This window comes from Nyctereutes procyonoides, unplaced genomic scaffold (assembly GCF_905146905.1).
Source record: "Nyctereutes procyonoides isolate TBG_1078 unplaced genomic scaffold, NYPRO_anot_genome, whole genome shotgun sequence".
Taxonomy (NCBI): Eukaryota; Metazoa; Chordata; class Mammalia; order Carnivora; family Canidae; genus Nyctereutes; species Nyctereutes procyonoides.
Genome location: NW_026575133.1, coordinates 54,840,666 through 54,868,060, shown reverse-complemented (window position 1 = coordinate 54,868,060; position 27,395 = coordinate 54,840,666). Strand labels below are relative to the sequence as shown.

Below are 27,395 nucleotides of genomic sequence, written 5' to 3'. Positions count from 1 at the left end.
CCCCAGGGGGCAGGGCCAGGACGGCCAAGCTCAGGGAGCCACCAAAGCAAGGGCGGGGCACCGGTCCTCAAGGCCCGGCCTCCACTTCGCAGCCACGAAGCGCACGGGTCGCCCTTGCCCAACCTGCGGACATGAAATTTCCCGGGCTGCGGGTTGAAGAGGAGGCTCCAGAACTTCACGGCGCATTTCAAATCGGAAACAGGTTTCCGGTGACACGGAAGCCCTAGCGCACAAACGGGGAGCTTCCTTCTCCCGAAACCGGGTCAGACCGGCGGGGACCGGCGCGGACCGGCGGGGACCGGCGAGGACCGCAGAGCGCAGGGATCCACCCCGCGCTTCCGGGCTTTCCCGCGCCGAGCGGAACTGGGGCGGAGCCTCCAGAGCGCGCCCCGCGCGATTGGCCGGCGCCGCCGTCGCTCAGCGCTCCGAGCGGAAGGGGCGGAGCTCCGCTTAACCGCGGGGTCCCGGAGCTTCCAGGCGGGTGGGAGGGGCCGGAGCGAAAGTTGCGGGCTTGGGAACCGGGGACCGCAGCGATGGAGCTGGGCCCCGCCGTGTCCCCCGGGCCTTCCCGCTCCTTCAAGGAGGAGCTGCTCTGCGCCGTCTGCTACGACCCCTTCCGCGACGCCGTGACTCTGCGCTGCGGCCACAACTTCTGCCGCGGGTGCGTGACCCGCTGCTGGGAGGTGCAGGTGGCGCCCACCTGCCCGGTGTGCAAGGACCGCGCGGCCCTCGCCGACCTGCGCACCAACCACACCCTCAACAACCTGGTGGAGAAGCTGCTGCGCGAGGAGGCCGAGGGCGCGCGCTGGGCGGGCCCCCGCTCCCCTCGCCTCTGCCGCCCGCACCGCGGCCCGTTCAGCCTCTTCTGCCTCGACGACAAGGAGCTGCTGTGCTGCTCGTGCCAGGCCGACCCCCGGCATCAGGGGCACCGCGTGCAGCCGGTGAAAGACACTGCCCACGACTTTCGGGTAAGAGCGGCAGCGCGGGAGGTGGCCGAGCGCGCACGTGGCAGCCGGGGCCGCCCTGGAACTCCGCGCGCTGACCCCCGCCCGCGGCCAGGACGCTCAGCGCCCCGCAGAGGGGTCGGCCCAGGGGGCTTGGGGTGGGGGAAGAAGGAACGTAAGCAGGAAGTGTGGAAACGGGTTACCGATGCTCCCAAGACGGCCCCACCCGCTTCTGAAGGGCTGAGACCGCGCACCCTTAATGCCCTTAATGCCAGAGGGTGCGACACGGCCGGCTTGAGGGGGCAGGTGTGGGCCACGCCCGAGAATCTTGGAGCTTCGCACATTTAGCGGTGTGGGAATCCCAGACCTGGCCAGGGATGCGGAGCCTCAAGATCTCCCCAGAAGAGGTCACGTAGCTCCCCAAGCCGGCCCTACGTATTGTGCAGGAGTGGAGAGGCTCTTGGCCTTGGCCAGCTGGTTTATTCTGAGTCACTCCCAGCGCCCCGATGTCTATAGCCCCTGTGGCTATGATTGAGCAACTTACAGGGCAAAGTAACGTGGAGAATACTTTGGTATACGAAGGAAAAGGGATCAGAAAATAAGGATTTGCCAAGTTGGGAGTTTTCAAAAATTTTGACTTTAGACCATATGTTTTTTTTTTCCCGTTGTGATCCAGAACACCCAAATGTAAGTATCAGTGGAAACAAAAATTCTGTGAAAATGTCTATTGTACTCTGGCATTTTCTGTTATTTTTTATTTATGGATTGTTTTATTTTAAAAAATTGCATGGAGTGTGAAACATTAATTTATTTCCTCACCTACTAATGCTTGGGTCAGACCCGCCGGTCAGCTGGTAGGAAGGTGAGTGTATTGAAAAGGAGGCACTGCAAGAACCCTTAATGCCTAGTCTCCAGACATATTTTTTTTTAATGCCTTTCTTAAGAAATATCTAAAGTTAGAGTTTCATGGACATCTTGACAGAGTTCAGGTGAAGGGGAATGCCACCAGTATGCATGTTTGATTACTACAGTAGCTTGCCAAAGGGATAACCCTATAACTCCTGTTGCCTTATTTGTTTAACAGTGGTCCACAACAATGTTTTTCCCCATTCCCACTGGCAGAAGTGCCAGGTCCTGATTTGGGACAGCTAAAGTAAGTGCTGGGCATTCTGGGGGCGGGGACCGAGGTAGGGGGGTGCACCATGGATCAAGTCATGACTAATCACCATGGGGCTGGCACAGGTACAGATCAGGACGATGGGCAGGGGTCAAGGCCAAGAGCACTAAGGCAGAACCCCCAGGCCTGGCTAATCCAGGATTTAAGATCAGCGAGTCAGGTGTCAGGAAGCACATATGGTCTAATGACAACTTCATGTTCCTTCAGCAGATGCCTTGTGCTGCTAGGTCCCAGGGATACTGCAAGGCATGAGATAAACAACAATTCATACCTTCAAGGAACTTCAGGCAGAGGCCTGAGGGATGAGGATGTGTTAGCCAGGTGAAGAGGTTGAGGGAGGGTATTTCAGGCAGAGGCGGCAGCATGTGAAAGGTCCAGAAGCTGGGAGGCTTGCTTTTCTAGGCACTAAGAATTTGGAAATGCAGAAGAAGCCATGAGGCCTGGGACTCAGGCTTTATTCTAAAGTAGGGAGCAGTAGGAGATTTTTTTTTTCTTTTAAACCTTATTTATTTATTCATTCATTCATTCATGAGAGACACAGAGAAAGAGAGAGAGAGAGGCAGAGACACAGGCAGAGGGAGAAGCAGGCTCCATGCAGGAAACCTGATGTGGGACTCGATCCCAGGACTCCAGGATCATGCCCTGGGCTGAAGGCAGGTGCTAAACCACTGAGCCACCCAGGGATCCCCAGTAGGAGGGTTTTTAAGGAGGGTTATGATGCCGTCAGATTGATGGGCACCCAGGGCGACATGCAAGGAGGCAGGGAGTCTAGTCCTAAAAGATTGAAGGAGAATGCAAGCTAAGTGTGCTCAGCCTGATGCAGGGTGCAACTCATTCAGCATGTTAGACAACTATGCACTATGTTGTGTTCTGGGACCTATTAGGGGCGCTGAGGCTGCTGAAGTAAGACGGAGCCCTCACTCTGTGGAGCTTATAGGATAGCAGGGGACGTCAGACAGTATATGGACAAGTTGTAGTTCTGCGTGACTGGGCACAGAGCAGTATGAGAAGGCTGGAGAGGTGAGACGAGGCTGGAGGGGCTTCCGTCCTGTGCCGTGGGGGGGCCCTAAAAGCTTTTAAATAGGGACTTTGTGAGGAGACATGCTTTAGAAAGATCAGTTTGGCAATCATGTGAGGAATTTGACAAAAAGAGGCATCATACTAGCCAGCAAGAGTAATTGTACTATCCAGCACTTTTCGAGCACTTACTGTGTGCCAGGTGCTTTTGAGTGTTTACCCATCAACAAACTTAATCCTCACAAAAACCCGATGTGGTTGCATATTAGTTTCTTGTTGCTGTTGTCATAAATTGCCACAAACATGTCAATTTGACATGGCACAGACATATTTTCTCATAGTTCTGGAGGTGAGGTTAGAAGTTCTAAAATCAAGGTGTTGGCAGGGCTATGTGCCTTTTGGAGACTAGGCTTTATCCAGCTTTTAGAAGCTCCTTCCTCTTGTCTTTAAAGCACATCATTCCAACTTCTGTTTCTGTTGTCCATTGCCTTCTCTGACTGACTCTACTGACTTATTCTTATAAGGACCCTCTGATGACATTGAGCTCACCTAGACAATCCAGGATAATCATCTTAAAATCCATAATGTAATCACATCTATAAAGTCCCTTTTTGTCATATAAATAATACAGTCACAGGTTCTAACTTTTAGGGTGTGAACATCTTTATTCAGCTTGCTACAGGTAGGTACTACTTCCCCCATTTTACAGACAGTGACCCTATGTCTCAGGTTAAGTAACTTGTCCAGAGTCACAGAGCGAGTACAACAGAGTTCCTTGGGGCCTCGTTCAGCCCCTACTCTGGTCATGGACTTGGAAAGAAACTTCTCTGGTCCCCAGTTAAAACCTTCCCTCCTGGCTCTCCGTTCTGGTAGCTGTGAGGGCAACTGATGATGTGTGGGTTTTGAAGAGGCCTGAATGGATAGGAACCACTATCCTACTGTGTGTGTGTGGCACTGTAAGTTCCGTAGAGAAGCCCCTGGCTTCTTTGAGTCAGATAGGCATCACTAAATAATAATCCCACTAGTTTTACAATTTCAGACCAACATCTTGTGAAGGACAGTATAGGAGTTTATAGACTGCTGTAACAAGAAAGCCCACTCTTGTCTGGTGGGAAGTGATTTTCAGAGACCAGAAGGCTCAGGAGGAGTTGGCTAAGGGAGGGGCAGCAAGCAGCGGGCGCAGGGCCAAGGGCAGGGTATGCAGTAGTCCAGAGACGTCTGGATAAGGAATGAGAGTGTCCAGGACAGATCCCAAGGGGCATCAGGCCATGTTAAAGATCTGAGATTTTGTCCTAAGTACTGATGGGAAGGACCTGCTGAGATATCCAAACCAGAGCACAAAGTGGTTGAACCAGAGCGCTGGAATGCATGTTGGAGCTTGAAGGGACATCTTCTAGCACATGTTTCTCAACCTTGAATAATGTACCCATTCTTCTTAAAGGAAAACCTGTTCCAACGCCGCGTCTTAAAACATATTCCGTACATATAAATACTAAACTAGTTTAAATGCCTCTCGATGCACACAGAGGCAACAACAAAAGTTGAGATTAAGCACAAACAAAACTAAAATCAATTCAGGTCTAAAGTACTCATCACAAGACTTTATTTTGCTTAAATGAAAGCATTGCTCTTGGTGGCTATGAGGCTTGTCTGGCAATAGTTGTGAGACTCCTTTACTGTCTTCTAAGTGATTATTTGATTTGGCAGCCTAAATTTCCCTCATTAAACATCCAAAACTTTTCCTGTGATACACTTGGCCTTCATTTAGATCTAGCACCTCCTTCACACATTAAGTGAATTTCCATTCTTTGCTTATTAGACCAAGACAATGAAAGTAGTATAGATTGGTGTCAAAGAAGTTGTTAACAAATACAAATGCTGGCACCAGAGTTGGAGGAACTGAAAGCGTGTGTCAGCACTGTTTACAAGGTGATGCGAAAATGGTTTACCTTAGTTTCGGGTTTTTTTTTTTTTTTTGGTTGTTGTTGTTATTGAATGAAAACGCTAATTGAGAACTTCCTTGGAAAACTTGGAGATTCCCGAATACATAAGCCTGGAGCCATGGAGCACTGTGGGGAGATGATTCCATTTCACTAGTGAGAAGGCAGAAACTTGGAGAAATACAGCAGTTCATGGCGGTGGTGGGGAATGGGAAGGGTACATCCAGGATCAGAACTTGTATTTCCTGACTCCCAGTCTGGCGTTTGCTCTGCCTTGCATCTTGAAGACAAGGCTGCCTGGAACCCCTGCCAAATCCCAGGCCTTGAACTGCCTTGTCCAGACCCCCCTTCCTCACGTGGAGTGACTTGAGAGCCAATCTCTGCCCAACCCCAATCCATTCCCCATCTGAGGTTCCCTTCTTAAAATCAGTCTGGCTGAATCTTACCTCAGGAATATTCCATGTTTTCCTTAAGTTTTTCCTCCCTACCTCCCTGACATTTCTTTCCCCCAAACTCACTCCCATCTGGATCCCCCTGCTTATGTTCTGGGTACTACTACATCCAGGTTGTGTGGAAGACATTTACTGCCTGCTTAATAAGGCATGTGCCCAGGGGGCAGGGGTGGGAACTTATTGAACACTGCTCACTGAGGTTCCTGAGTTAGGGGACCCCGGCACTAGGCATCGTGTTGGACCCCTGCTTCAGGAGGAGGCCTGAACCCCAAGGAGGAAAGCGAGAACAGGAGACTGGTTTGGAGTTGGATAAGAAAGGGACCTGGGCTAGATCAAGTTGTCTTGGATGCATTTATGCTATCCATTTAAGAAAACTGGAGAATAACCAGTAGGAGAGAGAAATTACCCACCACTAAGTGGCATTTAATAGTAGTGAGAACCAAAACATGCCTGATGTGCTCTTTAAGCACTTTATGTGGATGGACCAGTGGGAACCTCACAGCAATCCTGCATGCTAGGTAGTCTCATCTCTCTTGCCCACATGAGGAAGGAATTTGCTCAGAATCACATGCTACTAAACAGAGGAGTGGGGATTTGAACTTGGGAGGCCAAGTGCCAGAGCTCTTCACTGCTGTGTCAATTTGCCTGAAAACAAATGTTTGAAATAGGTAGGAAAAATGGTTAGAGGCAGATCCTGGAAACCCTGGTGATGGGCTTAGGTAGCATGAACAGAAAACTGCATTCTTCATCTTTACAGCGAAGTTTAAGAGTCTGTAGAACCTTTCATAACTTCGTTTTTAAGGTATGGAGCCTGACTGCGAGCCAGTGAGAGAGCAAGCTTTTGCCAGAGTTCTCACCAGTGGTTAACAACAAAGACAAAGGTATAAATCAGGTCTCCTAACTTTGAGTCCAGGAGGCAGTGTGGTATAGGGGAAACAACACAGGCGTTTGATGTACTTCTTGATTGGGTGGCTAGGTAGTTGAGCATCTGCTCTGCTGAGACCTGGGGAGAAGCATGGATAGGACATTTTCTACCCTTGCAGGGCAAGCGTCCTTTCTTTCTGCAAAGGTTCATTGGGCACCATTCTGCTGGCCCAGAGGACTTACCCTTTCTTGGAAGCCTGAAGCCTTTCCTGGAAAGTGAGTTGATTACCTAGGGTACTAAGTGGGACGATAGAGGTGTACCTAAGAACCGTGAGAGCCTTTGGGATGCACCTGACCTCTACTGGGGAGATAAAAATGCCTTTCTGGAGGAAGTGAAAAGAGCCTGAGCTGAATTTTCAAGGCCTTGTTGAGATAGTCGGGTGGTGGTGCAGACGGGAATTGGTCAGAAGTGACAGCATACGTAGTAGGGCCTTGGAGGACAGAAAACCTGTCTTGGGCTGGACAGCCCTGACTACAGACATGACTAGCACTTTGATAGGTACCACAGGGGTGCTATGACAATCTTGGGAGATAATATTTATTATTTTTCTTATCTACACTTGTCTCATTTTCTGTTATACCACGTAGCACTTGTGTTAATGGACATTTTGGATAAAACAATTTTGTAAAATCCTTAGGGTATTTAAATATACTATTGGAAAATTTTGCTTAAGGAATCAAATTGTAATTTTTAAAAATAAACAATGTAGACTATATAATCACATTCAGAATCCTTTAGTGTAAATAAAAACTCTCTGTTTTGCATGTTTATAAATAAGTAATCCTGAGTGTGGTAATTTGAAACTAAAATCAGAGCTCATTTGGTGTTTTGGGCTTGGGGTCTGGGTGATGCTCCACATGTGTCATGGGCCATTTCGCTCCATCCAGGGCAGTGATGATCCATATTTGTCCTGACAGGCTTCACACCAGAGCTCCCTCTAGTCAGCCAGCAGCTTCTGCTCATTGAGGGCACTCTGGACTACATGCAGTCCCTGAATGGTCCGTCCAAGTGGTTACCAGTATGTTTAAAATCAGAATATCTAAAGCAAACATGAAAAGTGTATTGTTTAGATTCATTTGAATTTACACTTTTCATGTGCAGTATTTCCTAGATTAATCACTAAATGCATGGGAAGGGAAAAGGTGGAATAAAACATGCATAATAAATACCCAAAAGGGAAAGGAAGAACTGAACAAGTGGGTCGAATAGCACAGAACAAGTTGGTAGGTTTAAAAGCAAATGTATTGAGTAATTATGTTGAATATTCCAGTTGAATGACAAAAGTTGCCATATAGGAAAACAACCCAGTTCTGTGCTACTTAAATATGGTAATATTTAACCATATTTAAATATTTAATATCACATATTTAAATATGTGACAATAGAAGATGAAAATACATTTGTTGAAATTCAGTATACGATTTAAAAAATTAGCAAACTAGAAAAGAAGGAAACTACACTAATCTGATTAAGGATACCTACTGAAAAACAACAGCAGATACCATATTTCATGGTAAAACATTGAAAGTTTTCAGGCAGCCCCGGTGATTAGCGGTTTAGTGCCGCCTTCAGCCCAGGGCCTGATCCTGGAGACCTGGGATCGAGTCCCATATCGGGCTTCCTGCATGGAGCCTGCTTCTCCCTCTGCCTGTGTCTCTGCCTCTCCCTCCCTCTCTGTGTCTCTCATGAATAAATAAGTAAATAAAATCCTTAAAAAAAAAATTGAAAGTTTTCTCATTGGGTTCAAGAAAAAAAACAGAAATGCCCATTATGGCCTAATGTATTTAGTTTCGTACTAAAGATCCTAGCTAATTAAGTAAGTCAGGAATCATAAGTAAAAGGTATAAGGTTAGGAAAGAGGGAAACTACCTTGGTGTGATACACAAATAATATGATTGCATATATCTGCATAGAAATTTATGTTGCAGAGAAAACAAAAAGATATTACAGATAAATTATGGATGTAGCTGAGTTTAGAAGAATGCTGTTTACACAACCAAAATTGACTGTCTTTGTTATTAGTAGCAAAAATTAAAAAAACATTTACAATAGTATAAAAATTGGGTATCTAACAATGAATGTAACAGTGCAACTATCTGGCAGAGAAAAATATATAATTTCATTGAGAGACATCAAACAGTAAGTGGCAAGATATACTATGTTCATAGATGAGAAGACTCACTATTTAAAGATGTCAGTTTTCTCCAAACTGATCTGTAGAGTCAGTACTATGCAAATCAAAATTCCAATGTGATATTTCATGGAATTTGGCAAACTGATTCTAATATTTGTATGAAAATTCAAAGGACCAATGAATGCCAAAACATTCTTTGGAGACATTTAGCTCTTCGTTTATTCTAACAGCCACAGAAATTAAGGCTCTGTGATGTTGGCAGAGGACAAACAAACAGTTGGGCCAGGGAAACAAACTAGAGAACTGGAAATAGATCTGTTTGATAGATGGTTGAGATGGCCTGTATGTTAGTGGGGAATGTTAGTACTCCAAATAATGGTTGTGAGGCAGGGAGCTCCCAGCTCACACCACTCACAGGATAAACTCCAGGTTATCCATGCAGGACCTAAGTGAGAAAGGAAAGCCATAGAGCTTAAAATAAATAATATAGGAGATTATCTTTTTGATCCTAGGATATAGAGGGTTTTTTTGTTTTGTTTTGTTTTTTGGGTTTCTTTTAGCAGTTTGGGAGGGGAGGGGGTATTTTTAAAACAAAACCAAGGAGCCCTAATTCTAAAGGATAAGACTGATAAATTTGACCATATTGAAATTAAATATAAGCGATACAATAGAACATACTTATACTTATAACCCATGAAAGACATACATTGCACATTTATAATGAATTCCTACAAACCTGTAGGAAAATGGCAGGCACATCCATTGAAAAATGATCAAAAGATTTGAACAGGTATTTAAAAATAAAGATACAAGTGGTGAATAAACATTTTTTCTTAACATCGCTTATGTGGTATAAACTGCTTCAAATGCTTTCGATAACAGTCTGTCATGATATACTGAAGTTGAAAATACACCTGTGGCCCATTCCTGCCCCCAGAAATATTTTGCACAGAGACAAGTGTACACGTGTGCCAGGAGATGTCTATAAGAAGGTTCATGCTATTTATATTACTTGAAGATTGTAAATGACCCAACTGTCCATGAACACCAGAATAGGGAAGTGATTGTGGTGTGCGGACTACAATTCAACAATGAATAGTAAACTTACATACAATAACATTTAAATCCTACAAACCTTAATATTAAGGTAAAAGGAAACAGCACACAAAAGAATGCATACCGAATGGCTCCATTAATATAAAGTTCAAAACCAGGCAAAACTAAAGTATACTATTTAGATGAGGGATGCATACATGGGTGATAGAACTATAAAGAAAAGCAAGGAAATGTTATACAAATTAGGATCTTTGCTTCCTTCAAAAGGAAAAAGGGAATAAGATTGAGAAGGGACACATCCTGGGTGTGGTTACAGAGGTGTTCAGTTTATAACTACGTAAGATACATTTCTGTGTATTTAAGGCACATTTATGTTTTATGCCAAAGCAAATTTGCCAACAAAAAGAGATTAAAAGGTAAAAAGCAACTCATTAAACCCGAGAGAAATTGAAGGGATTTCACGGAGGAAGGAACGCTCTTGGTAAATGATTAGAAAAGGCTAAAACTGCTGAAGTTTTCATTTTAGAGGCTTCTAAAATTTTGAAGTATAATTTATATTAATAAAATGCATAGATCTTAACTATTGAGTTTGAGGAGTTCTGAGTGTCACCCACACCCTATACTTGCCACCCCAAAGGAACTATAGAACATTTCTGTCACCTTGGAGAGCTCTCCTCTTCCCAGTCAGTCCACCAGGAAGCAACCACCTTCTGATTTTTGTCAGAAAATATTCATGCTGCCTGTTCTTGAGCTTCACATAAATAGAATGACACATACATATCTATTCTTTTGTATTTGGTTTCTTTCCATCAAAATTTATACACACACACAGGTGTACTCATGTTACATGTGTCAGCAGTTCCTTTTTTATTGCAGAGTAGTTCACTGTTATATGAATATACCATAATTTATTCATCCATCTCTTGTTGATGGGCATTTGGTTTCCAGTTTTGGAATATCCATTAGTTTTTGTTTTTTAAGATTTTAATTATTTTGAGAGAGAGAGAGTGCATGCACACACAAGCCTGAGGAGAGGCAGAAGGAGAGAGAGAAAAACTCAAGCAGATTCCCTGCTGAGCTGAGAGCCTGACAAGGATCTCCATCTCAGGACTATGAGATCATGACCTGAGCCAAAAATCAGGAGTTGGATGCTTAACCAATGGAACCACCCAGATGCCCGAAATATCCATTAGTTTTTAAAATGTGTTAGTTTGCCATTTATGGGAGGAAAATTCATGAACATGCTAGGTTATTGAAGGAATTGGGCAAAGTATTGACAGAATATATTGTAAACTGATTTTCTAGAACTAAAGAAAACTGACAACAAATTCAGGAATAAGATGACACATTCAGAAACATAAAAGGCAGGCAGACAAACATAGTAATAGCTCCCTGAGATAGGATATGTAGTGTGGCTAAGAACATGGCCTTTAGATACAGTCAACAAAACTAAAAGACAACCTGCAGAATGGGAGAAGATATTTGCAAATGACGTATCAGATAAAGGGCTAGTTTCCAAGATCTATAAAGAACTTATTAAACTCAAGAGCAAAGAAACAAACAATCCAATCATGAAATGGGCAAAAGACACGAACAGAAATCTCACAGAGGAAGACATAGACATGGCCAACAACCACATGAGAAAATGCTCCGCATCACTTGCCATCAGGGAAATACAAATCAAAACCACAATGAGATACCACCTCACACCAGTGAGAATGGGGAAAATTAACAAGCAGGTAACCACAAATGTTGGAGAGGATGTGGAGAAAGGGGAACCCTCTTGCACTGTTGGTGGGAATGTCAACTGGTGCAGCCACTCTGGAAAACTGTGTGGATGGGAATCCCTGGGTGGCTCAATGGTTTAGTGCCTGCCTTTGGCCCAGGGTGTGATCCTGGAGTCCGGGGATCAAGTCCCACATCGGGCTCCTTGCATGGAGCCTGCTTCTCCCTCTGCCTGTGTCTCTGCCTCTTTCTCTCTCTGTGTCTTTCATGAATAAATAAATAGAATCTTAAAAAAAAAAGTTGAACCGAATTAAAAAAAAAAAAAGAAAACTGTGTGGAGGTTCCTCAGAGTTAAAATAGATCTGCCCTACGACCCAGCAATTGCACTGCTGGGATTTACCCCAAAGATACAGATGCAATGAAACACCAGGACACCTGCACCCCGATGTTTCTAGCAGCAATGTCCACAATAGCCAAACTGTGGAAGGAGCCTCAGTGTCCATTGAAAGATGAATGGATAAAGACGTGGTTTATGTATACAATGGAATATTACTCAGCCATTAGAAATGACAAATACCCACCATTAGCTTCGATGTGGGTGGAACTGGAGGGTATTATGCTGAGTGAAATAAGTCAATAGGAGAAGAACAAACATAATATGGTCTCATTCATTTGGGGAATATAAAAAATAGTGAAAGGGAATAAAGGAGAAAGGAGAAAAAATGAGTGGGAAATATCAGAAAGGGAGACAGAACATGAAAGACGCCTAACTCTGGGAAACGAACTAGGGGTGGTGGAAGGGGAGGTGGGCGGGGGGGGTGGGGGTGACTGGATGGTGGGCACTGAGGTGGGCACTTGATGGGATGAGCACTGGGTGCTATTCTGTATGTTGACAAATTGAACACCAATAAAAAATACATTTTAAAAAAAAGAACATGGCCTTTATTGTTGGACAGTTCTGAATACAAATCCTGGGTCTGCTGAAGTCTAACTGTATAATTTTGGCAAGTTACTCAACTCCTCTGGGCCTTATTTTCTCTCTGTCAAAGAGGAGTGTAGTGCCTGCCTTACAAGAATGTAAGAATTGAATAATGTGATATCTGTTAAGTACTTACTTTAGTACGTAATGCATAGTGCATGCACAGTAATGACTGCTTGTCACTAATAGAATCATTGGTGGATCTCATCAACTCACACCTCATTTTGGGGTTGGTCTTTGCTGTAGGACACCAGAACTCTCCAAGTGCTTCAGGAGTTTGGGAAAGGACAGGGCCTATTGACCCCGCCTCCCATCTTCGTCCACCTGTAACACCCAAGGTTGAAGGCAGAAGGCTGGGCTGGGCTGCACACCCCTGAGTAATGTGTGAGGGCAGCGGCTTCACTCCTCTCATCCATGCTTATTTGGCAAATCACAGGATTGTTTTGGACTTTCTTGTATGACTTTGTAACAAAACATCTCATCCCACAAAACATTGAGGATGAGATTTCTCTGGTCTTGTGAGATAGTCATACTGATTTTATTTTGCTATTGAGGAGGCACCTTAGAGATACTATTCTACGGAAAACAAAACAAAACAAAAAATCTGTTCTCAAGATCATAAAAATAGCCAAAATGATTAGAAGAGAAAACCTGCAGGAAAATGAAATCAGTCGTCATTTTCTGGAGTACAGCAGTTAATAGTCTGGAGCAGGCAAACAGCCTAGTTACTGCCACATGACAGATCACCTCCGAAAGTCGTGGTTTAAAACAAGAAATATCTATTATTTCACGGTTCCTATAGGTCAGGACTCGGAGCATGACTTAACCGGGCGTGTCTGCCTCACATCTCCCCCAATGCTGCTGTCTTATTTGAAGGTTCAAGGGGATCAAGATCGCCACTCGAGCTCCCTCCCTCGTGTGGCTGCTGGCAGGATGACAGTCCTCATGGGCTGCTGGTTGGAGGCCATCCCTCCATAGGCTGGATCCCAGTGTGGCATCTGGCTTCCATCGAAGTGGGCAAGCAGGGAAGGCCAGCAGGGGCGTGCACCGGCTTTTAGGCACCTCACCTGAGAGGTGATATCCCTTTGCTCTTGCCACATTCTGCTGGATAGAAGCAAGTCATCAGGTCCAGTCCACGGGGAGCGGATTCCACCAGGGCATGAACCCCCAGAGGTGGGGATCACTGGGGCCATTTTAGAGGCTGCCTCCTTCAAGCTTGCCATCTGTTCCCCAGTGGTTCCTGTCCCCCCAGCATGCTGAGTACATTCACCCCCTCCCAAGATCCCCAAATGTCTTACCCCACTATAGCATCAGCTCCTAAATCTCATCATTTGAATCAGGTCCAGGTAGGGATGAGGCTTTTCAGGACAGATCTGCATTATGTATTGCTGCATAACAAATTGCCCTCAAATTTGGAATCTTAAAGCAATAAACTTCGCTATCTGATAGGAGGGAGGGATCCCCAGGGGCCATCTTAGGGGCTGCCTACCATCATTGTCTAAGTTCATATCCTTGTCCTGCCACATACTAGCAGTGGGCTCTTGGGCTAGCCACTTCCTTTTTGTGTGTTTTTGGTTTTGTTGTTGTGGTTGTTTTTTAATGTATAAAATGAAGTTAATGATATTACTTACCTAATAGGGATAAAGTGACAATGAAGTGACATAATTTGTAAAATAAGTAGCACATTCCCTGGCAAATAGTAAATGCTCAATAAATGCTAGTCATTTATAATTAACACCATTAGAATTGTTACTATTTTTCCAAAGACACACTTGGTAGGCTTTCTCAGAATGAGGAGAGAAAAGGATAAAGATGGAGAGAAGTGGATAGGCCTTGAACACAAAAGGTAGGAGTCCAAGCTAAACCTGGTAATGGTTCTTCAAGGAGTCCAAGGAGATCAGAGCAATAATGGTAAAGTTTAAAAAACAAAACAAAACAAAACTATGAAGCCAAAAGTATTTGATTAAAGCAGCGATTAAAGTATTTTGCATAGCCCATGCACTATTGGAATATTGCAGTAAGGTGGTGATGTGGGAGACATGTCATTTAAATAAGGCCCTATAGAAATAACTGGATCGCCCTATAATCAGACCTGTTCATTACTGACTGCAGGCCGGTCCAATTTAGAAAGGCATAAAGGGAACCTGTGCGTGCATTGTTTATATAGTTGACACACAGCTCAGGGGTTCATGGACGGCCTGGACCAGCTTTAGGCCTGAGTGGGATGATCTCTGCCATACTGTGCCCAACTTGAGAGGGAACAGATCATTTACTTCCTCGGCCCTGTCTCTCCATCTGTACCAGGTATAAAAAACAAAGGGGTCGTTTAGAAGGTGTCTGAGAGGGCTTTAGACTAACAACCAGATTCAAAGCCAGGGCTATGTGCTACAATGTATGGACAGACCGGTTGAGTAAATGTGGTTGAGTTGTACCCACAGTGAAGTGAGACTCCAGTTGCAAATGGAGTATGCCCTCCCCCTGCCTGGTCTCCAGCTCTGATGTTCCTCCTCCTTGTTCCTCACGGCAGGCCAAGTGCAGGAACATGGAGCACGCACTGCGGGAGAAAGCCAAGGCCTTCTGGGCCATGAGGCGCTCCTACGAGGCCATTGCCAAGCACAATCAGGTGAGTACTCCAGCTGGGCGGGGAGATGGTGGTGGGGGAGGCCGGGGTGGGCTGGCCCTGGCTGTGGGTGTTGACACAGATTCAGCCTTCCCTAACCGTGGGGGCTAGCATATAGTCACATCCTAGGTCACTGCCACACTATGGCCTCTCTGTATAGCTGGGCATGGCCATACCAGCAGCCCTGGCAGCGCCTTGAAAAGTTACTTAAGCCATCTGCACTATGGTTTCAGAATAACTTCAGGACGTGCTGCACTTGACCATCTATCCAGCTGCTCAGGCTGCTTTCCCTCTTATTCCCCGGGTCCACTCCATCAGCAGTCCTGGCCTCTCTAACTACGAAATGCATCATGTCCACCCAACAGTGCTCTGTTTCCATCACCACCCACCATCTTGGCCATGTCTCCATTGTTTCTCACCTGGTCTCCTACTTGGGCCCCAGGCTTCCACTCTTGTTCTGCAGTCGATCTCCACAGAGAAGACTGATCTTTTAGAAAAATGCTTTGATTGCATCAGTCCTCTGCTTAAAACTGTCCAGTGGCTTCATCACCCTCATAATCCAGACTCCTCACCATGGCCTCCAAGGCCCTCATCCAACCCCTACCTGCGCCTCGGCTTCGTCTCCTCCGATGCTTGGTTCCAGCCACGTTGGCCTTCTTCCTTTCCCTCAGATGAACTAAGTCTCTTCTCCCTGGATCTCCCATAAGAAGCAGCTTGTCCTTAAGATCTCAGCTCAGACATCCCTTTGGAGAAGCATTCCCTGATCATCTTACCCAAGTAGTCCTCCACGTTACTTGCTCTTGTATCACCCATTTTGGTGTCTTCAGAATACTTCATTACTTGAAATTAACTTTTTGTTATTTATTTTTTAATTTACTCCCAGTAGAATATAATGAAAGCAGGCTACACTAGTATCTGAGAGTTCTTGGTACATGATAGGTGATCAATAAATGTTTGTAAATTGAATGAATGAATGGACTTCCCTTTTTCCCCCCACTCTCATTGTTTATACCTTGGTGTGGTCTCTTCCTCTGAGTCTTGTGTGGATTGGCAGCTGGGTTTCTGACGGTTGTGCTGGCTTTGCTCTGTGACTCCCTGGGTGACTACTGCTACTAAGTACTGCTCAGCTAAGACCCACCTGTGCCAGTGTGAAATGTTGGGATGGCCAGGGCAGAAATTGCAAAGCAGAGCTACTTTCAAACCTAAGCCTTGTTTTCCAGGCACATCCATTCATTACCCACTCCAAGCTAACCCCCTCATCTATTAAAAAAAAAAAAAAAAAAAAGACAATTCTGTCTTATTGGGAAGTTTTTATTTATTTATTTATTTTTTAATTTTTATTTATTTATGATAGTCACAGAGAGAGAGAGAGAGAGGCAGAGACATAGGCAGAGGGAGAAGCAGGCTCCATGCACCGGGAGCCCGACGTGGGATTCAATCCCGGGTCTCCAGGATCGCACCCTGGGCCAAAGGCAGGCAAAGGATCCCTGGGTGGCGATCCCTTATTAGGAAGTTTTTAAATGTTCCCTTGAGGTTAATGCATGTCCTTTGCCATTTCTCATGTCTTACAGACCAAAAAACTGATTTGAGAGGCGTTTTTTCACTTCTCCAATGAATCATTTTGTCATCTTGTCAGAGCCATAGCACATGTTGAGCTTCTAGTCCAGACATGAAGTGACTGGCCTGTCGTGGCCAGAGCACATGTTGTTTCTTTCCCTGCAGGCACCATGGAATCATGGCGCTTCACTTCTGTCACTTGAGTTCCTTTTGTGGCCAGCCCCGTTCACCTGGCTGGCCTTGTGCGGGACTGCAGTGGCAGTGCCTGGGTCATGTCCGTATGTCCAGTTGATAGCACCTGTCTGCCTGTCCCAAGCACTGTAGCCCTCTGATGTGCCTGGTGTAAAGATTCCAGGATTCCCATGTGCTCATGCTTCTCCCCTAGATCCAATCAGTGCAGGTAGATGAGGGAAGTGAGTAAGCTTTGAGGCTTACCCCTTTATTTATTTATTTTTTAAAGATTGTATGTATGTATGTATGTATTTATTTGTTTGTTTATTTATTTATTTATTTATTTATTTATTTATTTATTTATTCATGAGAGATACAGAGAGGCAGAGACACAGGCAGAGGGAGAAGCAGGCTCCCTGCTGGGAGTCCGATGTGGGACTCGATCCCAGGACCCAGGGATTATGACCTGAGCTGGAGGCAGACATTCATCCACTGAGCCACCCAGGTACCCCAAAGCTTACTCCTTTATTGCCAGCAGGAAGGATGATTGGACTTAACTTTTGCACTGGCAGGGTTTTCCTGCCTGCTGTTTTTTATCTTCCTGTGGGACAAAGATCATCCCAGATTTTATTGTCTTTCCCACCATGAACGATCAGTCTTTTAGGCCTGACGTTTCAACAGTGCCATCCATCCCTTCTCATTTGTAGTTCTTTGACTGTTAGTTTATACACTTTTTTACAAATATAAAGCCATTTGTGTTTCTTCTGTGAATGCCAACTCGCATGCTTTTTTTCTTGGAATATTTGCCTTTTCTCCTAGTGGATTCATAAGAGTGCTTTGTATGTAAGAATAATTGTTATAACACGAATTTTGAGTTGTTTTCCCAGTGGTCTTCTTGAAATTGTATTTATGTATTTAAATTTATTAATAGACTCCTGCAGTTCAAAACTTCTTTTTATGTCTGTTCAATGGTCTCATTTTTCTCTGAGGCTTCTTGTTTTTTTTTATTACAAAAGGTCTCATTCCAAGACAAGAACTATTTCTCTGCTTTTTCTTTGAGTGTATTTATGGTTTTGTTTTAACTTTTTTTTAAAACCTTTTTAAAAAAATTTGAGAGAGAGAGAATGAGTGATAAGCACAAGTAGGGAGAAGGAGAAGCAGATTCCCCACTGAGCAGGGAGCCCGATGTGGGGCTCGATCCCAGCACCTTGGGATCATGACTTGAGCTGAAGGCAGACCCTTAACTGACTGAGCCCCCCAGGTGCCCCTGTTTTAACTTTTTAAAAGCCTTTTGTAGTTATGATATATTGTGAATGCTTTAGTTTTAAAATAAATACTTCCTAGTCCTCTTTTGGTAAGCCTCTGGATCAGTCGGATTTGAAGTCCTAAGGTCAGAAGGCAAATAATTTTTAAAAGTCGTCATTTGCAACAGCTCATTTCTGTGATTCAGGATTTCCCTTGCTCTTGTGCACTGAACCAAGATACAGAACAGAACATGGTATTGAGAAAGATCCAGATGACAGGTGCTCTCTATAAGCAGATTTGATCTCATTTTTTAATTTATCAAGACGACCTCATTACGCTGTGTGATTTAAACTTACAAATTTGTGCTAGTACACTGCATATTTTATCTATTGTGGTTCTACCCACGGTTTCTTTTTAAAAATGGAGCTCTTTTGTTAGAAACCTGAGAGTTCTGAGGTCAAGTGCTGCCTACGAGATTCCCTCCGAACCTGACCCTCCGTGGCTCTGTCCTGGCCTATGTTGTAGGTGGAAGCCGCCTGGCTGGAAGGGCGAATCCGGCAGGAGTTTGACAAACTTCGTGAGTTCCTGAGAGTAGAAGAGCAAGCCATTCTGGACGCCATGGCCGAGGAGGCGAGGCAGAAGCAGCGTCTGGTGGAGGAGAAGATGAAGCAGCTGGCAGAAGACACGGAAGCTCTGGCCCGTGAGATTGAGCGGCTGCAGGTGGAGATGAAGGAGGATGATGTTTCTTTTCTCATGGTGAGGGGCTCACCGTCTGGCTTCAGGGACAGGGAGCAGGTGTTCAGGAGCCGGTGGAGACCAGGCCCACCCAGTCTTCCCTTAGTGTTGGGGTGCTGGGCCACAGGAGCCCCCAGAGGAGGTGCTCTGCTTGTCAGGAGAGGTGATGGATGAAAATCCAAGAGGGTTTTTTTCTCTGGGATTTTCATCAGAGCGGAGTTCCTGAGGGCTTCTTCACTTCTCTCTACTTCGCTCTCTTTTCCTTCTCCCTCTTCCTTTCTCCCTTACACTCTTGCTCTCTCTCTCTCCTTTCATTTCTTCTCTCTCTTCTCCTTAATACAATGGAGTACCTTTTAAACAAGGTGGAAAAGTTGCAAAGGTGGTACTGGGTGCCCCGTATGCTCCTCCTCCTGGTTTCTCCCATTGTTAACACCTTATATTGCCTTGTGGCACATTTGCCTGTAGAAACTTGACCTTGGTGCATTATAATTAACTCAACTCTAGACTTATTTGGAGTTCACCAATTTTTGCATTAATATCCCCTTTCTGCTCCAGGATCCAATCCAGGGACCCACATTGCATTTAGTTGTCCCGTCTCTCAGTCTCCTCTGGTCTGTGACAGTTTCTTATTCTTTCTCTGTTTCTCATGACCTTGGCAGTCCTGAGGTGTGCTGGCCAGATAGCCTGTAGTGTTTTTCCACTCTGGATTTGTCTGATGTTTTTCTCATGATTAGATGGGGATTATAGGATTTTATAAAGAAAACAAAATGGAATATTCTAAAATCATACAATTAATTTTAATTTTTAAATGTAAATAGGATGTTTCGGTATTCTCTATTGCTTCCTTAAGAGGATGACTCCATTGTCTCATTAAAAAATATATATTTAGTTCATTTAAAAAAATTTTTTTTCACATACCCCCCCACCTCCTGCCCCCCCCCCCCCCCCCCCATGAATCACTGGGTCTTTATGGAGATGTTTCTGTAGCTGGAAATCAGTCAGGGTAGCAAGCTGTCTCCTCTACTTAGAACAGCCGAACTGTCTGGAAAGGCGAGACTTTGGAGAGTGGGTTGAGAAGGGACAGGTATGTCCTCCATTGAGGCCAGGTGTCACATGCTAGCTAGGGACTGTTGCGGGTTCTCTGCCTGATACAGGGCTTTGAACGATGATGTCTCCTGTCCCCAAAATGCCCCTGATGACAAAATCATTTGGTAGGTTCTAAAAACTAGATTCCTTGCTGTTTCTGTTTAGGATATTGGGAGTGTCTTCTTGGTCCAGTACCCAGTGTGCTTTCAGAAATTTTTTTTTTTAATGTAACAGCTTTATTGAGATAGAATTCACGTACTATATAATTTACTCCTTTAAAATGTACAATTCGGTGCTTTTTACTCTGTTCACAGAGATGTATAGCCATTACCACCATCAGCTGCAGAAACAAAAAACCTCACACCCTCTAGCTATCACCACCCCAGCCCCTACCAGCAGCCCTCAGCAAACACTAAAGATTTGCCTGGTCTGGACACTTGCATAAATGATTTCGATAAATGGAGTCGTATAATATGTAGCCTCTTGTGACTGGCTTCTTTCACTCCACATCCTGTGGCAGGATGCATCAGGAGATGGCCGAATAATATTGCATTGTGTGGATATACTGCATTTTATGTGTCCATTCTTCAGTTGACAGACATTGGGGTGGCTTCTGCTTTTAAGCTATTATGAATGACATGACTGGAAATATTCATGAGCACATTTTTGTATAGACTTACGTTTTCTTTCTTTTTTTTAAAGATTATTTATTTATTTATTTATTCATTCATTCATTCATTCATTCATTCATTTCTTTATGATAGAGAGAGAGAGAGAGAGAGGCAGAGACACAGGCAGAGGGAGAGGCAGGCTCCATGCCGGGAGCCCGACACGAGACTGGATCCTGGGACTCCAGGACCAAAGGCAGGCACTAAACCGCTGAGCCACCCAGGGATCCCCTAGACTTACGTTTTCATTTCTCTTGGTTATGTGCCTAGGAATAGACGTACGGAATCATATGGTAACTTGTAACTTAACTATTTGAAGAGCTGCCAGACTGCTTTCCAGGCAACTACATGGACTTTGTATTCTCATCAACTGTATGTGAAGACTAATTTCTCCACATCTTTGCCAACACTGACCTTTTTTTATTTTTCTTCTAATAGCCGTTGCAAGGGTGTGAAATGGTCTCTCATTGTGACCTTAATTTGCATTTCTCTGATGGCTAATGATGTGAGCATCGTTTCAGGCCATCTATATATCTTTGGGGACCTGTGCATTCAAGTCCTGCGTCCATTTTTTAAATTGGGTTGCTTGTCTTTTTGTTGTTGAATTATAAGAGTTTTTCTATATTAAGCATATTAAACTTTTATCAGATATATGACTTATTGATAGTTTCTCCCATTCTGTGGGTTATTTGTTCACTTTTTGGGTAACTTCCTTTGAAGTATGGAAGCTTTTCACATTGATGGAGTCTAGTTTATCTGCATTTTATTTCCTGCTTGTGCTTTTGGTGTCATATCTAAGAAACCATAGTCTAATCCAAGGTCATGCATTTTATAGGCTTAGCTCCTTGTTTAAAGTTTTGAATTAATTTTTAAAATTTTTGTATCTAGTGTAAGGTGGAAATCCTTGTTTATTCTTCTGCATGTGGATATCCAGTTGTCCCAGCACCATTTACTGAAGACTATTCTTTCTCCATCGAATGAATGGTTTTGGCACCCTGTAGAAAACTAATTGACAGTAAATATGAGGGTTTACTTCTTGACCTTCTGTGTCCATTGATCTATGTCTGTCTTTATGCTAGTACCACACTATCTTGACTACTGTTGTTTTTAATACGTTTTGGAATTGGGAAATGGGAACCATCAACTTTGTTCTTGCCCAGAATTGTTTTGACTATTCTGGGTCCCTTGAATTTCCATATGAATTTTCGGATCAACTTGTCAGTGTCTGCAAAGAAGCCAGCTAGAATTTTGATGGGAATTTTGTTGAATTTGCAGGTCACTTTGGGGAGTATTGCCATCTTAGCAATATTAAGTCTTCTGATCCATGAACATGGGATGTAGGCCTCCTTTTGAGATCAGAAGCTTACATGCTTTTTATTTTTTTTTTTTGTTTGTTTTTTCTTGTGTCTATGTCTGGTTTTTTTTTTTTTTTCTCTTTCTCTTTTAGAAACACAAAAACCGAAAACGCCGGTAAGTTGCCGAGGCTGGTGGAGGGGAGGGGAAAAGCAGGCAGAAATAGCAGGGGTGCCAGCTGCAGTGGCTCCAGGGCCAGACAGGTAATGATGCCAGCTGGGTGTCATACAGAGGGAGTGGCAGGGGCTGGCCAGGTAGAGAGAGCCTTCTTTTAAGGCATGACACTTCGATTGGCACTGGTGCAGTATTGTTTTCCTGTGTGTAGAAAATGATCATGCACTGTGCAGGGAAGGGATATGTCATCCTGCACACAGCCTGTATTTCTCAGTGGGTCCTCCTATCATTGAGGCTTGTTTCTTGGTTAACATCTCCCTCTGAGAGTCTCAGGGCACACTGGTTTGTGTTGATGTCTTTTGGTTCACAGTGATGAACTATATCCCAGTCAGAGCTGCACAAGGATGGGGGAAGAGAATGCTTAGGGGAATAGTGAATTTCCTGTCACTGGAAGTATTTCAGGCCAAGGCCAATGAAACCTTGAGAATTGGGACTAGAAGACCCTTCTGACTCAGACATCCCATGAGCAGATGTATAAGTGTGATTTCTGCCCACAAGGATGGGGACTGTGTCTGAGAACCTCCTATTTATATTTATCCCCGCTGGGGCAGGTGGAGTCTGTGTACTGGATGCCAAGGAGCTTGGAGCAGCCTACTTGGCCACTGGCTGATCATCAGGGATGCATAGGGTGGTCAGAAATAAGTCCTGTTGGCTGTTCTCAGCTGACCCAGTTAGGCCAGGATGCACAGCTTTGGCCCTGCCCACCAGGCCCACTTCTCCTTTCCCAGCCTCTTCTGTACCATGGAGCCCGAGCCCATCCAGCCTGGCATGCTCATTGACATCTGCAAGTATCTAGACTCCCTACAGTACCGCGTCTGGAGGAAGATGGTCACGTCTGTAGAATCTGGTGAGTGGGGGGGTGTGGGCAGAGGTTCCAGGAAGGGGAGGCACTTCATGCCAGGCAGAGAGCCAGCTGACTTCATCTCTTCCAGCTTCCCACCCTGTTGGACCTTCCCCAGCCTCTGTCAGACAGGTCCCTTGGTGCCCTCCACACCCCTTGCCCCACCGCTTAAACCTCTCTTGGCAAAACTCCTTCCTCTTGGGTCCTGACACTCAGCCACCTCTGCAGAAAGAGGAACTGGCTGCCCTCTCTTTGCAGAACTGTATTGCGTAGGTAACGAAATGACCTATTTGAGTGTTTATGTGCCCTTAAATTCATATGTGGAAGCCCTGACCTCTGATGTGATAGCACTTGGAGGTGGGACCTTTGGCAGATGATTTGGGTTACATGAGGTCCTGAGTGTGGAGCCTTATGATGGGATGAGTGGCTTTATAAGAAGAGGCACCCGAGATCTGGCTTCCTCGTCCTGTCTCCCTCCTGTGGCAGCCATCTGTAAGCCAGGAAGTGGCTTCACCAAAGCCCAGTGGCACTGCACCCCAGTCTCAGACTTCAGTCTCTAAAATTATGAGAAAGACACATCTGTTTAAGCCACTTGGTCTGTGGTATTTTTATGTAGCAACCCAAGCTGACTGAGACATTATGGTTTTAAGAAGAGGAGAAGGGCAGTGACCCAGAGGAATGTCACGTGTTTCTCTAACTCGTCAGTTATGTGAGCATCCGGGACCCCCGTGTCTATGGTTTCCCATAGCTGCTGTAACAAAGGACTGCAGATTGGGACTGGATGTCTTCACATGACAGATCTACTTGCTCACAGTTCCAGAGGCTAGAAGTCTAAAATGAAGGTGTCAGCAGGGCCACGCTCCCTCTGAATCATCTGGGGAGATCTTTCTGCCACTTGCAAGCTCCGATGTTTGCCGGCAGTCCTTGGTGGGCAGCTGGAGCCCTGTGATGTCGGCCCCTGTCATCAACTGGCCTTCCCCCATCCCGCGTCTGTGTCTCTTGTCCTTTTTTTGCTAAAAGACAACAGTCATACTGGTTTAAGGTCTGATCTCATCTTAAGCACATCTGCCATGACCCTGTTCCCAAATAAGCCTGCCTTCTGAGGTCCTGGCAGTTATGATGTCAACATCTTTTTGGTGGGACACGGTTCAGCCAGTAACACATCCCCTCTGCCCTGAACAGCTCCCTCTGCCCCCCGAGCCCAGGTGGGACCTGGTCAGTCGCTTTGGAGGGATGGAGGCATCAGCTGGCTTGACAGAAGGGCGGCATGTGAGGTTTGCTGATATTCCCCCACTTCTTGCCTCTGCTTGCAGTGCCTTTCAGCTTCGATCCCAATACAGCAGCCGGCTGGCTCTCTGTGTCTGATGACCTCACCAGTGTCACCAACCACGGCTACCGAGTGCAGGTGGAGAACCCGGAGCGCTTCTCCTCAGCGCCCTGCCTGCTGGGCTCCCGAGTCTTCTCTCAGGGCTCCCATACCTGGGAGGTGGACCTGGGGGGGCTGCCCAGCTGGCGGGTGGGCGTGGTTCGGCTGCGCCAGGACGCCAGTGCCGAGGGCCACTCGCACAGCTGCTACCACGACACCCGCTCAGGCTTCTGGTACGTGTGCCGCACGCAGGGGGTGGAGGGGGACCACTGCGTGACCTCGGACCCAGCCACATCGCCTCTGGTCCCGGCCATCCCTCGCCGCCTGCGCGTGGAGCTGGAGTGTGAAGAGGGCGAGCTGTCCTTCTATGATGCCGAGAGCCACTGCCACCTCTACACCTTCCACGCCCGCTTTGGGGAGGTGCGGCCCTACTTCTACCTGGGGGGTACACGGGGGGACGGGCCCCCCGAGCCTTTGCGCATCTGCCCCCTGCGCATCACAGTCAAGGAGGAGCTGGATGGCTGAGGCCAGCCCGGGGCCTGCCGGACAGTGCCTGGGACTTGTGTCATGGTCCAGCTTTCTGTCCTTCCTCAAGTCATGTTACCTCAATAACCTCTGAACCATCTGCCTCTTTGCTAGGATCTTCCTGCTGACCACTCTTATCCTTTTCCTGTGGCTCCAGGAGAGCCGCCTCCTTCATTTCTGATCCCTTCTTCACTCGCACTTGAAAATCATCCAGGAGATACCTCACTTCCAGAGTCATGGCACCTTCAGGATGTGAATTTTCTAAATCCTAATTCCCAGATCTCTAGGGATAAAGTTTGCTTCTAGAATGGCCTGTTTTAAAATGTAGGTTTTATTTTCTCTCAGATCAAGAGAGGCTGCAGTTGGAAAGAGTTTGTTATTTACAGTTCCCAGGAGGAGGGCACCGCCATGCCATGGGGAGCATCATGAAGAGCAGCTGCCTGGGGAAGCACAGAGGGCTCCTTAGGAGGCAGAGGGAGTTGGGGAAGCACAGGTAGGAGACTGTAGTGACAGGACCAGGTGAGGCAGGGCTGTGGGTAGACAGGTTAGGGGTCTGCTAGTTTGAATCATTTTGGTGAGCTCTGGAGCATAGGGGCTGCCCCCAGTTGTCAGGGATGGCCAGGACAGGATGATCTGCAGGAGCACCGTGGCTCAGCATGTGAGAGCCAGGTAAAGGAAGCCACTGGGGGTTTAGCTCTGGGTCCGTTGGTTTGCATACGGAAGGCATGGCATGCTCCCAGGGGAGTTTGCTTTCTCAGAAATTGGCTAGTCCTGAGAGGATCAGTTTCCTCGTGGTCACTGAGACCCCAGATGCCAGAGCATCAAAAATACAGAAAATAAGAACATTCTGGTTCATACAGAACTGTTGCTGTGACTTTGGGATAGGGCCCAGGCTCAACTTTCTGTCACTTAATACCAGTATTTTAAAACTACTCCACAGAGCCCTCTGGAGCCTGCTGGCAGAGGCAAAGCTTCCCATCAGGTCAGCTCTGATTTATCTATTTACATTTCTTGGACTATTTCACTTAGAAAACACAATTTTAAAAATCACAGTTTAGACCTGTTCTTTCTATGGACCTCAATTTCTTCATCTATAAGTGAGATAGGAGGACTGGAAAATTATGTCCTATAGTTGCTGTGGAAGAAACAGCTCTGATTCATTCTTACAAAATAATGAGAAAGGAGAGGGATCCTTTTCACTCAGGAGGTAGGAACTGGGGGTGCCTGGAGGGAGGAGGACGGGAGGTGTACCTCACTTGGCCTTTGCTGGCCCCCACTTGCTTATTCTCATTCTATTGCCTTTTGTGTTTTCATCCGAATTTCTTCTGCCCCCACCCTGCCCTGCCTACATATGGACCTGCACCTCCATCTTTTCTTCCCCACACATGCCTGCAGAGGGTTCTTTATGGTCAGCTTGTCCTGTCCCAGGAAACAGCAGGGTGAAAGGAAATACTGTCCTCTAGGGGTGGTGGTGGTCTAATCCAGGGGGATGTTCCCGACCGAGGGCTCATATACATTCTCCTGCCTCTGCTCCAGGTTCACAGAAATGGACATTTTTTTAAAAAAAGCACAGTTCAGAACTATGAAGTGGTTATAAACGTGACATGTACAATTGGGAGGGGCCATGGAGAGGGACGCAGTTGGAGATGCCACTGGGTAAAGGGGACTGGATTGGAATATTGGCACATGGGCATCTGCAGGTCCTGTCTGAAGGCACCCAGGCACGTGGCAGCTCAAGGCACTTTGGTGGTCAACACATCTGACACCAGTGTGCGTTCTCTATTTATCTAGCTCACCAAATATAATCTGTATGATCATCTTGACCTGAAATTATTTTGTTAGTTACAATAAATTTTTAAAATGTTTTTTATTTCCAACTTAGGTTATTGGAAAGGGGTTTTTGAATAGGATCATTTGGATAGCCTAGGCCTCTTTTTTAAAAAATAAAAATGATATGTGAGCTAAAATCACTTTTCCTTTTGACCTTTTCCTTTCAGTGTTCTTGTGAGCATAAGCTCATCTATGTTGTAGCATGAATGTGACATTATTCCCTTTTTATGATCAGATAATATGCTGTTGTGTGGATATTCTGTACTTTCTTTATCCGGTCTTCAGCGAGTGGATGTTTAGATTGTTTCTATTTTTTGCCATTATGAATAATGTGTGGATGTATATTTTGTGGGGACATATGTTTTTCCATTCTCTTGGGTATATATCTGTGAGTGGATTTGCCGGATCATGCATGAACTCTCATTAACCTTTGGAGGAACTGCCCGACTATTTTTCAAAGGAGCTATGCCATTCTGTATTCTTCTCAGAGGCGCATGAGGGTTCCATTCACTCCATACCCTTGTCAGCACTTGTTCTCTTTTAACTTAGCCATCCTAATGGGGGTGAAGTGATACCTCATTATGGTTTTGATTTGCATTTCCCTGATGACTAGGATGTCGAGCAGCTTTTCATGTGCTTCTTCACCATTTTTATGTCTTTTTAGGAGAACTGTCTTTAGCTCCTTTGCCCATTTTTTTGACTGGGTTACTTGTCTTGTATCATTGAGTTGTAAGAGTTCTTTATATGTTCTAAATACAAGTCCCTTACCAGATACTTGATCTACAAATTCTTTCTCCCATTCTGTGGGTTGTCTTTTCACTTTCTTGATGATGGCCTTTGAAACCAAAGTTTTTAACTTAGATGATGTCGAGTCT

The 27,395-nt window shown here is 45.4% G+C and overlaps 1 protein-coding gene across 1 annotated transcript; it reads left to right on the top strand.

Moving 5' to 3' along the window:
• The first annotated feature begins 445 nt into the window (after positions 1–445).
• TRIM35 (tripartite motif containing 35) lies at positions 446–26,555 on the top strand. Its single transcript, XM_055346182.1, has 6 exons — positions 446–968; positions 14,877–14,972; positions 18,468–18,698; positions 21,879–21,901; positions 22,687–22,805; positions 24,113–26,555. Exons 1-6 carry the CDS (start codon positions 534–536, stop codon positions 24,688–24,690), a joined length of 1,482 nt encoding a protein of 493 aa, XP_055202157.1. The 5' UTR covers positions 446–533; the 3' UTR covers positions 24,691–26,555.
• Positions 26,556–27,395: the final 840 nt, after the last annotated feature.